This window comes from Pleurodeles waltl, chromosome 7, assembly GCF_031143425.1.
Source record: "Pleurodeles waltl isolate 20211129_DDA chromosome 7, aPleWal1.hap1.20221129, whole genome shotgun sequence".
Lineage (NCBI taxonomy): Eukaryota > Metazoa > Chordata > Amphibia > Caudata > Salamandridae > Pleurodeles > Pleurodeles waltl.
Window position 1 is genome coordinate 158,758,862 of NC_090446.1, and position 14,315 is coordinate 158,773,176.

Consider the following 14,315-nt stretch of genomic DNA (forward strand, 5'->3'; position numbering starts at 1 on the left):
CTCCGCAGCTGAGAAACGACGCCGCTGGAAACGCGACCGGAGAATCGACGCCCGGAGCAGGAGAAACGACGCGCAGCATCGCTGACGAAGGCTGAGAGATCGCAACCAGCGCCGCGGGACTTCGGACCGTCGCGTGGCTGGCTTTTTCGACGCGCCTCGCCGAGCCGAGCTGTTTTCAACGCATATACCCGTGCCGGGTTATTTTCGACGCACACCGCCCGTGCGGAGTTATTTTTGCCGCAAACCAGGTACATTTTCACGCTAGCAGCGCTAGTGTGTTGTTACAACTACCTAAAGACTCTTTTTATTTTAAACCTTTAAAAAATCATAACTTGACTTGTGTATGTCGGATTTTTGTCGTTTTGGTCTTGTTTTGTCTAGATAAATATTTCCTATTTTTCTAAACTGGTGTTGTGTCATTTTGTAGTGTTTTCATTAAGTTACTGTGTGTGTTGGTACAAATACTTTACGCCCAGCACTCTGAGGTTAAGCCTACTGCTCTGCCAAGCTACCAAGGGGGTAAGCAGGGGTTAGCTGAGGGTGATTCTCTTTTATCCTAACTAGAGTGAGGGTCCTTGCTTGAACAAGGGGTAACCTGACTGTCAACCAAAGACCCCATTTCTAACATTGGTGACCAGCGGTCGGGATTTGGACTTGTATTTGTACTTGACATACAGTAATTAAGTGTACACTACTGTTTTGATCTCAGACCACTACGTGACCACATACTACTTGTCTTGTGATTCTGCTTTTTGTTCTCTGATGTCCTCCTGGAAGTATTGATAATATTTTTGGACTTTGGTTTTTGGTTGTGAAGCCTTTGCAGAATGGAAGTCAATTTCTGGCACCTATTTATGTATAAAAAGTGGCAGCTTAAAGCATTTTGCATGGAAAGGGGACTGGCTGTGAACAGGAAATCCAGAAGGGAGGATCTTGAGTCAGCCCTGTTTCAGTATGAATTGAAACGTTGTCAGGCAACACCACCAAATGAGTCTGAGGAGGATGACTACTCCGAAGAGGAGGAAACAGAAAGAGATGAGTGGCTCCTAGCTCGAATCCGGAGTCTGGAAGAGCTAGATGCAGAGCTTGAGAGGGCTGAGGAGGAGAGAGCCTTAGTCCTGGAAAAAGAAAGGATTGCAGCTCAAGAGCTGAGCTGTGAAGAGCTGAAGCTGGAGGCCATGAGGGCTGAGTCCAGTTCAGATGGTGGCAGCAAAAATCTTGTATCCAGTACTGCTGAAGAAGTGCACATGCCCAGAGATGTGGTGCCCTACTTGAAGGAGGGAGTTAACACACGCCAGGAGGTTCAGGGGTATGAGGTAGCTCCAGTGATGCACAGGGTCCCTGAGGTGGATTGGGGAACTGGCATGGGGAGTCATATTCCTACTGGTGGGAGGGACACTCTACTGACTCTAGGTGAGAGTGACAGGGAGAGGGGTTCCCCCCAAGTAGAAGTCCTGGTTATGGAGTGTGAAAACATCCCAGAAGAGTGTGGGTTGAGTGTCAGGGACAGTCAGGTACTATCTCACCAGTCTCAGGAGGGTGATGTGGGGTGCTTTGTCAAAGCAGAGTCACTGGATGGTTGGGTGAAGGGTACTTTGGTTAATTCATGTGAGGGGCTGAGTGATGTAATTGCTGGAGAGCATATGTCTAGTCCTTATTTTCCAGAGCTATGCCAACACCAGGTGGAGTGTGAGTTCTCTGACCCCAGGGAGCTTACAATGGAGGCAGACTTCTGGGTGAGTACCAGAGAGTCTGAAGAGGCATTTGGGGGTGCTCCTGAGAGGAGTGGTCTAGGTAGTTCCCAACCAGGTGAGGTAGGGAAGGATTGTAGTGTCCCAGGTAGGTCCCAGTGTAGTGGGATGGGTGAGGGACCCCATGTCCAGTCTCAGAGGAGAGGGAATGGGGATGGGTTGAGGCCCAAGGTGCCCGAGATCCGGTCCCAGGTCCTGGAGGGTTCCCTGCGGGAACCCCAGGAGGGGAGCCTAGCCTGTACCATAGGACCATCTGTTGAGGGAGACCCCACAGTGTCAGGAGAACTTGGGGGGGCGGCTGTAGCCAGCGTCCCACCAGTTCTGGTGTCTGGCAGTACCACTCCTAGTGAGGGGTTGCAGAAGTCCAGACAGAGGGTTGAGAGGGGGTTGCGGACCCCAGTGGAGAACCTGGAGGGTCAGGGGTCAGCTCTGAGAGCAGAGCCCCCCATGAATGACCTTGGTGAGACCATTTCTGGGTTGGGGGGAATCCAGACTCTGTCAGATGGGCAGAGGTCAGGAGACCTGCGCCAGCCAGACTCTTGTGTGGCCCTTCGGGACAGTGTGTCCCTTGAGGGGGGTAAGTGTGCCCCCCTGGAAGTCCTGGTGTGCCAGGCAATGGTTCAACCGCAGGGTGGTGACTCTGGGTTGAATGATCAGGTTCAGGGGGTAAACTCTGACCGGATGGGGGGTAAGTGTGCTCCCAAGGAAGTCCTGATGTGCCAGGCAATGGTTCAATCGCAGGGTGGTGACTCTGGGTTGAATGATCAGGTTCAGGGGGTAAACTCTGACCTGATGGGGGGTAAGTGTGCTCCCAAGGAAGTCCTGGTGTGCCAGGCAGTGGTTCAACCGCAGGGTAGTGACTCTGGGTTGGATTGCCAGATTCAGGGGGTAAGCTCTGATCTGGTAGGGGGTAGGTGTGCTCCCCAGGAAGTCCTGGTGTGCCAGGCAGTGGTTCAACCGCAGGGTGGTGACCCTGGGTTGGATGACCAGGTTCAGAGGGTAAACTCTGACCTGGTAGGGGGTAGGTATGCCCCCCAGGAAGTCCTGGGTTGCCAGGCAGTGATCCAGTCTGTGGGTACAGACCCTGGATTGGGAGGCCAGGTTAAGGGTGTCCCCCCTGACCTGGAGGAAGGGGCTACTGCTAACAGTACCCCTACCATGTTGTCTTCTGGGGGGGCCGCTCCTAGTTGGGTGGTTCAGGACCCCAGAAGAGAGGGCAGGGGGAGGGAAGCCTCACCCCTGGCCCTGGTCCAACCTGAAGGTACAGACCCCAGGTTGGAGGATCAGTTACAGGTTAACATCCCTGCACTGATGGAAGAATTGTGCAGGACTGCTTCTACAAGCACCCTGACAGTTTTGGACTCTGGGGGTGCCGCTTCTGCAGGGAGGGTACAGAGCCCCAGAGGGGAGGACCAGGGTCAGGTTGTCATCCCTGACCTGGTGGAAGAGAGAGTGGTCAAAGGGTGCCAGGCACCTGGGGCTACCACCCCCCACTCTCCACAGTCACAGTGGTTAGAGAGGCCTGAGGTCGGGCTCTCATCCCTGACAGTTGTCTGGGGCCACTGTGGCTTGCTGTCCTGGTGGACAGAGTTGCCCCTGGGGGGGGGAGGACGAGAGTCACACCCCGGGGGTGGAGTGGGCAACACCACTGTGTTGGCCCTGGTGGTACTATCTGCCCATTGCAATACATCTGTGAGCAAAGTAAAGTTAGGTGTTGCACAGATGGTGTCTATAGATGTGGAGAAGGGTTCCCCATGGGTTAGCTTAGTGGGCCCTGAGAGTAGGGACAGAGGGATCCAACTGGAGTCAGGAAGGCGTAGAACTGGAACATGCCCCTGCTGTTGTGGGCCTGGGTCCCTGTTCTATCGCCCCAATCAGGGAAGTACATCAAGGTATTGATTGTTCTCCCCTGGCTTTAGGCTGGTAGGGGGTCGTGTTGGACTTTTGCTTATGCAGGGTCATCCCCAGACTTTTTTGCCTCCTGCCTCCTATATTTTTCTGACATGTTGCTGTTGGCTTTTCAACTCTGAGCACTTTACCACTGCTAACCAGTGCTAAAGTGCATATGCTCTCCTGTTTAAATTGTATGTAAGTGGTTTATCCATGATTGGCATATTTGATTTACTAGTAAGTCCCTAGTAAGGTGCACTAGAGGTGCCAGGGCCTGTAAATCAAATGCTACTAGTGGGCCTGCAGCACTGGTTGTGCCACCCACATACGTAGCTCTGTAATCATGTCTCAGACCTGCCACTGCAGTGGCTGTGTGTGTATTTTTACACTGTAAATTCGACTTGGCAAGTGTACCCACTTGCCAGGCCTAAACCTTCCCTTTCCTTACATGTAAGGCACCCCTAAGGTATGCCCTAGGTAGCCCCAAGGGCAGGGTGCAGTGTATGGATAAGGTAGGACATATAGTAATGTGGTTTATATGTCCTGACAGTGAAATACTGCCAATTTCGTTTTCACTGTTGCAAGGTCTGTTTCTCTCTCATAGGATAATATGGGGGCTACCTTTAAATATGATTAAAGTGTAGATTCCCCTAGAGAAGAGATGGACATGTGGAGTTTGGGATCCCTGAACTCACAATTTAAAAATACATCTTTTAGTAAAGTTGATTTTGAGATTGTGAGTTTGAAAATGCCACTTTTAGAAAGTGAGCATTTTCTTGCTTAAACCATTCTGTGACTCTGCCTTGTTTGTGGATTCCCTGTCTGGGTCAGTTGACAGTTGGGTTGTTTTTCACCTCACACCAGACAGTGACACAAAGGGAGCTGGGGTGTGATCTGCATTCCTGATTAGCCATCTCTGCTAGGAGGGAGGGGTGGAGTGGTCACTCTCATCTGAAAGGACTGTGCCTGCCTCTGACAATGCTGTCTCCAACCCCCTGGTGTGTGTCTGAGGCCTTGCCTGGGCAAGGCAGGATTTCACAAGAAGGTGTGAGTCCCCTTTGAAGGAAGGTGACTTCAAAGACTAAAATGGGTATAAGAAGGGCACCCAAACTTACAAACTTTAGAAACACTTCTGGAATCAAGGGGAACCTCTGCCTGGAGAAGAGCTGATCGCTGAGGAACAAGTGCTGCCCTGCCTGTGACTGTGCTTTGTGGAGCTTTCCTGCAGTGCTGCTTCTGCCAGAGTAAGAGGGCAAAGACTGGACTTTGTGTGCCTTCCATCTTGAAGAAGAAATCTCCAAGGGCTTGATGTAGAGCTTGCCTCCTGTTATTGAAGTCTCAGGGATAGCAAAGACTTCTTCCTGCCAGCACCTGGAGTCTCTGGAGAGACCCCTACTCTGCTCGGTGGTGCCCTTCCAGTTCCTGGGACCCTGAAAGGAGAGGCTGGCAGCCTAAGGACAAAAATACACGCACCGCGCACCGTGCGGAGGAAAGATCGACGCGAATCCGATCGCGGCTGAGAAAACGACGCGACGCCGGCTCCGCAGCTGAGAAACGACGCCGCTGGAAACGCGACCGGAGAATCGACGCCCGGAGCAGGAGAAACGACGCGCAGCATCGCTGACGAAGGCTGAGAGATCGCAACCAGCGCCGCGGGACTTCGGACCGTCGCGTGGCTGGCTTTTTCGACGCGCCTCGCCGAGCTGTTTTCAACGCATATACCCGTGCCGGGTTATTTTCGACGCACACCGCCCGTGCGGAGTTATTTTTGCCGCAAACCAGGTACATTTTCACGCTAGCAGCGCTAGTGTGTTGTTACAACTACCTAAAGACTCTTTTTATTTTAAACCTTTAAAAAATCATAACTTGACTTGTGTATGTCGGATTTTTGTCGTTTTGGTCTTGTTTTGTCTAGATAAATATTTCCTATTTTTCTAAACTGGTGTTGTGTCATTTTGTAGTGTTTTCATTAAGTTACTGTGTGTGTTGGTACAAATACTTTACGCCCAGCACTCTGAGGTTAAGCCTACTGCTCTGCCAAGCTACCAAGGGGGTAAGCAGGGGTTAGCTGAGGGTGATTCTCTTTTATCCTAACTAGAGTGAGGGTCCTTGCTTGAACAGGGGGTAACCTGACTGTCAACCAAAGACCCCATTTCTAACAATGTGCAAGACCCAATTGTCCTAAGTAAAGGACTGCCAGTTGAAGAGATGGTATTGGATTTTCCCTCCTTCTGGGCACCCATGGTCTTGCAGAATTAGACTAGAAGGGCTAAAGGTGCAGGTGCCAGGGGGGTTGGTGGCAGACAATTTCTAGCTACCAGACCCACAGGATCCGAAGGCACTGTCTCCTAGTCCTCGCACAGCTTGGAGAACCTGCACAGGACCACGGCTGACATAGGGCTGGTGCAGTGGTGTGCCCCTTTCGTAGCCACGAAATCCACTTGGACAACTTCTTATGTCTCTTCCCAGAGTGCCAGAGGACCGAGTGCGACGAAGAGGACCTGGGGCTCCTGGAGAGGTCCCTTCTCGATCAGGAGCACGATCTCCTAGGAGTTGCGCTGGCTGGCATCGACTGCCAGGGCGTAAGCAGCTTTAGAGACTGCTCCCTCAAAGCCTCTGGTGCCATGGCCTGGCAATCCGGGCACAACTTTGTATCGTGGTCGCAATCGAGACACCATAAATGGACCGAATTGGGGTCTCTAACCGATATGGAAGGGTAACAGGCGCCACACAGTTTAAAACCTACCTTTAACACGTTCTACACACTTTCAAAAGCTAGTCGACAAAACAGTAAAAAAAAAACAAAGAAATTGTCAAAAAGAGACCGAGGGGTAACTCTTCTCCAGATCAGCGCTAACTGGTACGGGAAGGGGGGGGGGGGACGGGGACTGACCTCCACACGCCTAAGTGGCTCCTGTATAGGCAACGTATTTTCCGCTGCCAACAATGCGGACGCTGCCGTGTGGAAACTAACAAAGCCACCCGACGGTGCGCAGGGGTACTGCTCACACAAAAGTTTCATGCACGGAAATTCAAAGGTAAATAATCTGCATCTAGAAGTTTCTATCAGATGCAGTCTGTTGTTCATGTACTGGGTTAGTCACAAAGTGGGGGAAGCACCTTACAGAGTTCTGCTAATCACTAGTTATAACCAAATAGTTTTCTATGTCAGAGTCGAGTGTGGTCTACAGAACCCCTCCTGTACATATTTCCAAACTAGACTGAACATGCAGAGAAATCTGCTGGGTAAACAACAGAATTACTTTTCACCTTAACACTTTACACAAGAACACAATGTGGCAAAAGCCATAAAACAGATCTATGTACAGGCTAGAGGTGTAATAAATAGCAACCTGCACTACTCCTTGATTAATGCCTATACCATACGACATACTGGGCACACAGACATTTGGGCTCGAAGCGGGGATAGGGTACCATAGGAGGTTGCAGTGACTTACTGACCTTGTAACTGTACCCTTAAATGAACTGTGCTGCATTTCGCTTTGATGTGAGATTAAAGCACTTTCTTTTTTTTTTTTTAAATTAAAGATAGGCACTGGTTGGACTTTACATTATCGTGCTCATTGGCTGGCTATTGATTCTGGTGGCTCTAACTTTCCCAAAGGCCAATAACTCCCTACCCTGTTACCCTGAGAGTTGGTGCGGAAAGGGTATACTTTGCTCATTTAGCAGAGCCAGGGTGAGAGACTCCAGATGTAAGTCTGTAGACTTAAAACCACCATGGGTTAGACCAGTGGCCATTAACTGCCCTATTCACCAACCCCCTCCAAACTGGGTCTGACAGAGCAAACAGATGTACAAGTTCACTGAGTGAACTAATTTTAAGTTGACGAGCTCCACGTCACGCAAGTCTACCAACCAAGTGTAAAGAAATGGCTCCCTGTTGCAGTTACCCCCCACTTTTTGCCTGATACTGATGCTGACTTGGCTGAGAAGAGTGCTGGGACCCTGCTAACCAGGCCCCAGCACCAGTGTTCCTTCACCTAAAATGTACCATTGTATCCACAATTGGCACACCCTGGCATTCAGATAAGTCCCTTGTAACTGGTACTTCTAGTACCAAGGGCCCTGATGCCAAGGAAGGTCTCTAAGGGCTGCAGCATGTCTTATGCCACCCTAGAGACCCCTCACTCAGCACCGACACACTGCTTACAAGCCTGTGTGTGCTAGTGAGAACAAAATGAGTAAGTCGACATGGCACTCCCCTCAGGGTGCCATGCCAGCCTCTCACTGCCTATGCAGTATAGGTAAGACACCCCTCTAGCAGGCCTTACAGCCCTAAGGCAGGGTGCACTATACCATAGGTGAGGGTACCAGTGCATGAGCATGGTACCCCTACAGTGTCTAAACAAAACCTTAGACATTGTAAGTGCAGGGTAGCCATAAGAGTATATGGTCTGGGAGTCTGTCAAACACGAACTCCACAGCACCTTAATGGCTACACTGAAAACTGGGAAGTTTGGTATCAAACTTCTCAGCACAATAAATGCACACTGATGCCAGTGTACATTTTATTGCAAAACACACCCCAGAGGGCACCTTAGAGGTGCCCCCTGAAACTTAACCGACTGTCTGTGTAGGCTGACTGGTTCCAGCAGCCTGCCACACTAGAGACATGTTGCTGGCCCCATGGGGAGAGTGCCTTTGTCACTCTGAGGCCAGTAACAAAGCCTGCACTGGGTGGAGATGCTAACACCTCCCCCAGGCAGGAGCTGTGACACCTGGCGGTGAGCCTCAAAGGCTCACCCCTTTGTCACAGCCCAGCAGGGCACTCCAGCTTAGTGGAGTTGCCCGCCCCCTCCGGCCACGGCCCCCACTTTTGGCGGCAAGGCTGGAGGGAACAAAGAAAGCTACAAGGAGGAGTCCCTGGCCAGTCAGGACAGCCCCTAAGGTGTCCTGAGCTGAGGTGACTCTGACTTTTAGAAATCCTCCATCTTGCAGATGGAGGATTCCCCCAATAGGGTTAGGATTGTGACCCCCTCCCCTTGGGAGGAGGCACAAAGAGGGTGTACCCACCCTCAGGGCTAGTAGCCATTGGCTACTAACCCCCCAGACCTAAACACGCCCTTAAATTTAGTATTTAAGGGCTACCCTGAACCCTAGAAAATTAGATTCCTGCAACTACAAGAAGAAGGACTGCCTAGCTGAAAACCCCTGCAGCGGAAGACCAGAAGACGACAACTGCCTTGGCTCCAGAAACTCACCGGCCTGTCTCCTGCCTTCCAAAGATCCTGCTCCAGCGACGCCTTCCAAAGGGACCAGCGACCTCGACATCCTCTGAGGACTGCCCCTGCTTCGAAAAGACAAGAAACTCCCGAGGACAGCGGACCTGCTCCAAGAAAAGCTGCAACTTTGTTTCCAGCAGCTTTAAAGATCCCTGCAAGCTCCCCGCAAGAAGCGTGAGACTTGCAACACTGCACCCGGCGACCCCGACTCGGCTGCTGGAGATCCGACACCTCAGGAGGGACCCCAGGACTACTCTGATACTGTGAGTACCAAAACCTGTCCCCCCTGAGCCCCCACAGCGCCGCCTGCAGAGGGAATCCCGAGGCTTCCCCTGACCGCGACTCTTTGAACCTAAAGTCCCGACGCCTGGGAGAGACCCTGCACCCGCAGCCCCCAGGACCTGAAGGACCGGACTTTCACTGGAGAAGTGACCCCCAGGAGTCCCTCTCCCTTGCCCAAGTGGAGGTTTCCCCGAGGAACCCCCCCCTTGCCTGCCTGCAGCGCTGAAGAGATCCCGAGATCTCTCATAGACTAACATTGCGAACCCGACGCTTGTTTCTACACTGCACCCGGCCGCCCCCGCGCCGCTGAGGGTGAAATTTCTGTGTGGGCTTGTGTCCCCCCCGGTGCCCTACAAAACCCCCCTGGTCTGCCCTCCGAAGACGCAGGTACTTACCTGCAAGCAGACCGGAACCGGGGCACCCCTTCTCTCCATTCTAGCCTATGTGTTTTGGGCACCACTTTCAACTCTGCACCTGACCGGCCCTGAGCTGCTGGTGTGGTGACTTTGGGGTTGCTCTGAACCCCCAACGGTGGGCTACCTTGGACCAAGAACTAAGCCCTGTAAGTGTCTTACTTACCTGGTTAACCTAACAAATACTTACCTCCCCTAGGAACTGTGAAAATTGCACTAAGTGTCCACTTTTAAAACAGCTATTTGTGAATAACTTGAAAAGTATACATGCAATTTTGATGATTTGAAGTTCCTAAAGTACTTACCTGCAATACCTTTCGAATGAGATATTACATGTAGAATGTGAACCTGTGGTTCTTAAAATAAACTAAGAAAATATATTTTTCTATATAAAAACCTATTGGCTGGATTTGTCTCTGAGTGTGTGTACCTCATTTATTGTCTATGTGTATGTACAACAAATGCTTAACACTACTCCTTGGATAAGCCTACTGCTCGACCACACTACCACAAAATAGAGCATTAGTATTATCTATTTTTACCACTATTTTACCTCTAAGGGGAACCCTTGGACTCTGTGCATGCTATTCCTTACTTTGAAATAGCACATACAGAGCCAACTTCCTACACCAAGTTATCTAGAAACACCAATGACAGACAGCATGCTTAAAGAGAAAATATACTGATCATGAAAAATGAGGACACTATATCTAAAGGGAGACCAGGCATTTGTGTTGAAATGGACTGATTAAACTGGCAACTTAAGCTTGAGATTCATAAAGTTGCAAGACGAAACATGCAATTTCTGAATCGTGTCTCAAACTTGAATGCCATGAACAAAGGATAAGCTATCCTCTGAACTAAGGTTTCCCCAGTTCAGAATATAAGCTATAGTTATTCTCAAAGTCCCTATAACAGTGCTGCATCAATACTTTCTTTATGTCAGAATCACACCCAACTCTCCAGAAAACAGAAAATGTTACAATCGGACAAGAGATTGTCTTTTGTTTTAAAAGTGGAGACTGAAAATGTTTACGCCGAATGCGGAGTTAATGACACAGATGGAGGGATCATGCAATAACCTAAGATAGAAAAGTTGACACCCAAAAATAGTTCGAAAATAAAAAGCATTTCAACTGTAATAAGTATTACCCTCCCACTCCCCTTCCTACTCTTTCATCTCCTCTCACCAGGATTCCCATAGTTATTTGATTTACTGGAATGCTGAATTCCAGAACGAATAAATCTTCAAACTTACTTGACTCCTGAAAATCATTACATATTTGATGCCATCAGCTTTAAGAACAGGAAATTCATTCACTATAAAAAGAAAAAAAAAACATTTATCATAAAATTTCACGTACACAAAGGGATCTTTTCTCTATTCATAGATTTACCATTCATAGCAATGTTTGAAAGGAAATCAGCTTTTCCTTCTCAAACTCCATCAAACTGTGTAATGAGCAAGTCCACAAACAGGAGGTTGACAACAGTAGCTGATTAGAAAAAAAGTTGAGGTGTTCTGAGAATGGCAAACTGCTTTAAGGCATTTAGGCAAGCAGGGACCTGGCAATGACCTGGGAGTAGTTAAGTGTTTCATAGACCGTGAAAACTCTCAATGAGGTAATTCTGCCGCCCTAATCCTAATTCTACAGTCCTATTATCCTCTGTAAATTCACCCTCTAGCTTCCTCTAGTAACTGTCATGTTAAAGACAGGTGAAGGAAGGGAATGGCAGGGCACCCAAGCTAGATTTCACACCTGTGTGGAGAAGCACCTTTAAGGAAAAAAACAAATCTCCTGTTCATATGAATGACTAACCTTCAGTCTACTCTTCAGTGGTGCAGAATGAGAAGTCCGTATCTTTCAAACGCTGACAGCTGCAACAGGTTTATTTATTTTCTTTGTTTAAAAAAATGTGAAGACAAAGCTCTTAGGGTTCCCTGACACACAACCTGTAGAAAATGTGAAGCTCGCTTATGGGACTTTCTTTATAGATTATAGTTGTCAAAGCAATCATTAACATACTGGTAAGACACAAAGTCTAAGTGCCTCAAAAGATTCTAAATGTTCAGCACAAATGACAGCTGGATGCAAATTCTGAAGTTTGTATTGACAACTTTTATTTCGCTCATACTTACTTCCCTACTTTAAGGTTTTGATTGTGGGCCCCTTACGACCAAAGGAAGCAAATACTGGCAAAACAGAGCTACAGTACCTATTTAACAATTTACAACAATTAAAAAATATATATATATATATATATATATATATATATATATGTTTTATGTTGCTCTGGAAGAAATCTTCTAAGCAACATAAATCACACAGACCAAAATTTCACTAGTCCCATCAGACAACCCATGTCTGCAATTCGTCACAGTTCAACGTTGGCAAATATCACTGAAATATTAAGTGTTTAAGTAATGAGAAATTGTTATTATAAGCCTCACAATCATTTAGTAAAAATAAAACACTTACCGTTTGTTGACTTTAAATCTGGAAGAATATGGTTCACAAAGAATTCTGTCAGATTGACAAGCTCGTTAGCTTGCGTTATACCATGCTGAAAATAAGCCATTACAAACAGATATTAATTTTGTAATCCCATTAACACATGTATTCATGCGGCACAAACATTACATTGACACTACTTTCCTCAAAAACTGTCTTTGGGAAAAAAGTTACTGTGGCTTTTCATGAGCACATGCGGCATTCAAGGCTTACTGGGTCTTAGCCTGAGCAGGTAAGGCCATTTAATGTTGCAGTCCAAGGAACAGAATACTATTGTCTTCTAAATGAAAAGGCCAAGTTTACTCTTCTAGCAATTGAAACTCGGGGCAAGGAAGGCGAGCAGCCAAGATAGACTCAAGGAGTTGGAAGGAATCTGAAACTCAAAATGAAGCATAATACAATAGAAAACACATTTATGTGCAGTCAATATTTTACTTTAAGAAAAGGAAAGGGCTTTAACGGGGTAGTAAAATAATACACCTAAACTTATGATGTACTGAGAAAACCCAAAGGTCACAGCAACAGCTGTGGCAGAGATCAAATTCCAAAATGATGGAGAGCTCCTTAGTGTTAGAAAACAGTTTAACACTGCGGCCCTAGCCAACGTTATCCTGAGTGATATTTTAGTCCGGATATTTTTGAGGTTCAAGAGTGCTCTGACCACCTCTACAAAAACAGAGGTTTGGGCACTCTGGTTCTACTCCAGCACCTGGAAAAATCTTGAAGCCTGCAATGAGAAAGAGTTCAATCAAAAGGCCTATGCTCACAGCTTTGTATCCAGGCTAGCTTTGACCAACTAAGAAAATTGTTTTAATCGGTTTTGGGCAGTCCCATTTGCCAGATGGCACGGAAACCAAAAGAATGTATACACGAAAGCCCCTACTAAGAGGGACCACAACCTTCTATCCCTTTACAAAACAGTTTGTGATGGGGTCAGAATTGCCAAATTAATTGCCACATCCTTGTAATTTTTCCCTGGTGAATCAGAGCAAGTGAACCTGCTGATATTTACAGACTGAAAAACAACTAGTAATTTACATTAAATGTAGAATTTGGTTGAGGAAACCCCCCCCCCCCCCCCCCCCACCCCCAGTAAAGAATGTTTTCTTCATTTTTTTCTAGCAAAAACTGAGAATAGGATGCAAACAGTGGTCTATGCAGGCCCTAATAAAACAGATAAATGGCTTTGCTGCCTGCTTGGATGTGAACAAAATCTGAGAAAACCGCCTGTCCATATAGGCCTATAAAAGGCACAGCGTGGGGACGGTTATGCTGGGGAGGAGAGTAAAAATGAATTAGTTTTTTAAAAAATGACTCCGAGCTCATAATATTTGCTGTACCCATACAATTGCACTTCACAGGCATAGGTGCCGCGCCAACTTTAGATTAAAGACTAGGAAAACTGAATACAAGAGATTGAACAATCTCTGCCCTGTGCAGCAGCATCTAACTTCTTTTTGGTATTTTACACTCTGGTTCAACATCCAATTTTGTTCTTACAAAGATACCCCAAAAACATTCTGATCTCTATATGGATCCAAATGTCCACACTTTCACAAGAACAAAGGAGGAAGAAAAGGAGGAAGAACAGGAGATTAACAGATTACTTCAAGGTGTCAGATAAGTAAGCATAAAGTAGTAACATTTCATTTTTAATTGAAAGTGGCCACTGACCCTGGACATATGCTCTCAGCTGTCAGAGGAGCATGAAAAAAGGTTAAGTCTATTATTTTGCCTCAGCATACCAGCATACCTCAGAAGCAAAAACATTCACAAATAAGAGACCAAATTATCAGTCATTCTACCTATTTTATCAATGCTGATCACAGCAGCATTATATCAAACCACATATCTATTTAGAAATAAGGCATTACCTTCTAGTACTGAAAACCACTAAGGCACAGAAATGTTGTAGACAACCAACTGAAATGCCTATACCTCAACTATACAACCAGTATCAGGCAAGGGAGGAGAGTGGCTACCATGGCACTGTGTAATATTACTACTCCATTGTCAAGGAACTATAGCCTTCATTTATCAGTATTGCGAGGAATTGTGTTGTTGGAGATTGTGAGCCCTTCTAAACCAAACTGCCTCAATTCTTGTCAGGGTGAACCTCAGACACTACATTAACCTGTGCTTAGCCCCTTGGTAGATTTGTACAAAAGCAGTATTTATGCAGCACACAAAAAATAAAGTGAAATCACAACAAAAGAAACA

General features: G+C 47.3%; 1 protein-coding gene across 2 annotated transcripts in view; it reads right to left on the reverse strand.

Annotated features, from left to right (window-relative positions):
• Positions 1 to 14,315, reverse strand: part of CSE1L (chromosome segregation 1 like) — a 296,982-nt gene that overhangs the window by 163,176 nt on the left and 119,491 nt on the right. For both annotated transcript variants that reach the window (XM_069243443.1, XM_069243444.1), the window contains 2 exons: positions 12,063 to 12,147; positions 10,841 to 10,902 (listed from right to left, as the gene is read on the reverse strand). In XM_069243443.1, coding sequence (XP_069099544.1) covers positions 10,841 to 10,902; positions 12,063 to 12,147 — 147 coding nt within the window. The remainder of the gene's footprint in view (positions 1 to 10,840; positions 10,903 to 12,062; positions 12,148 to 14,315) is intronic.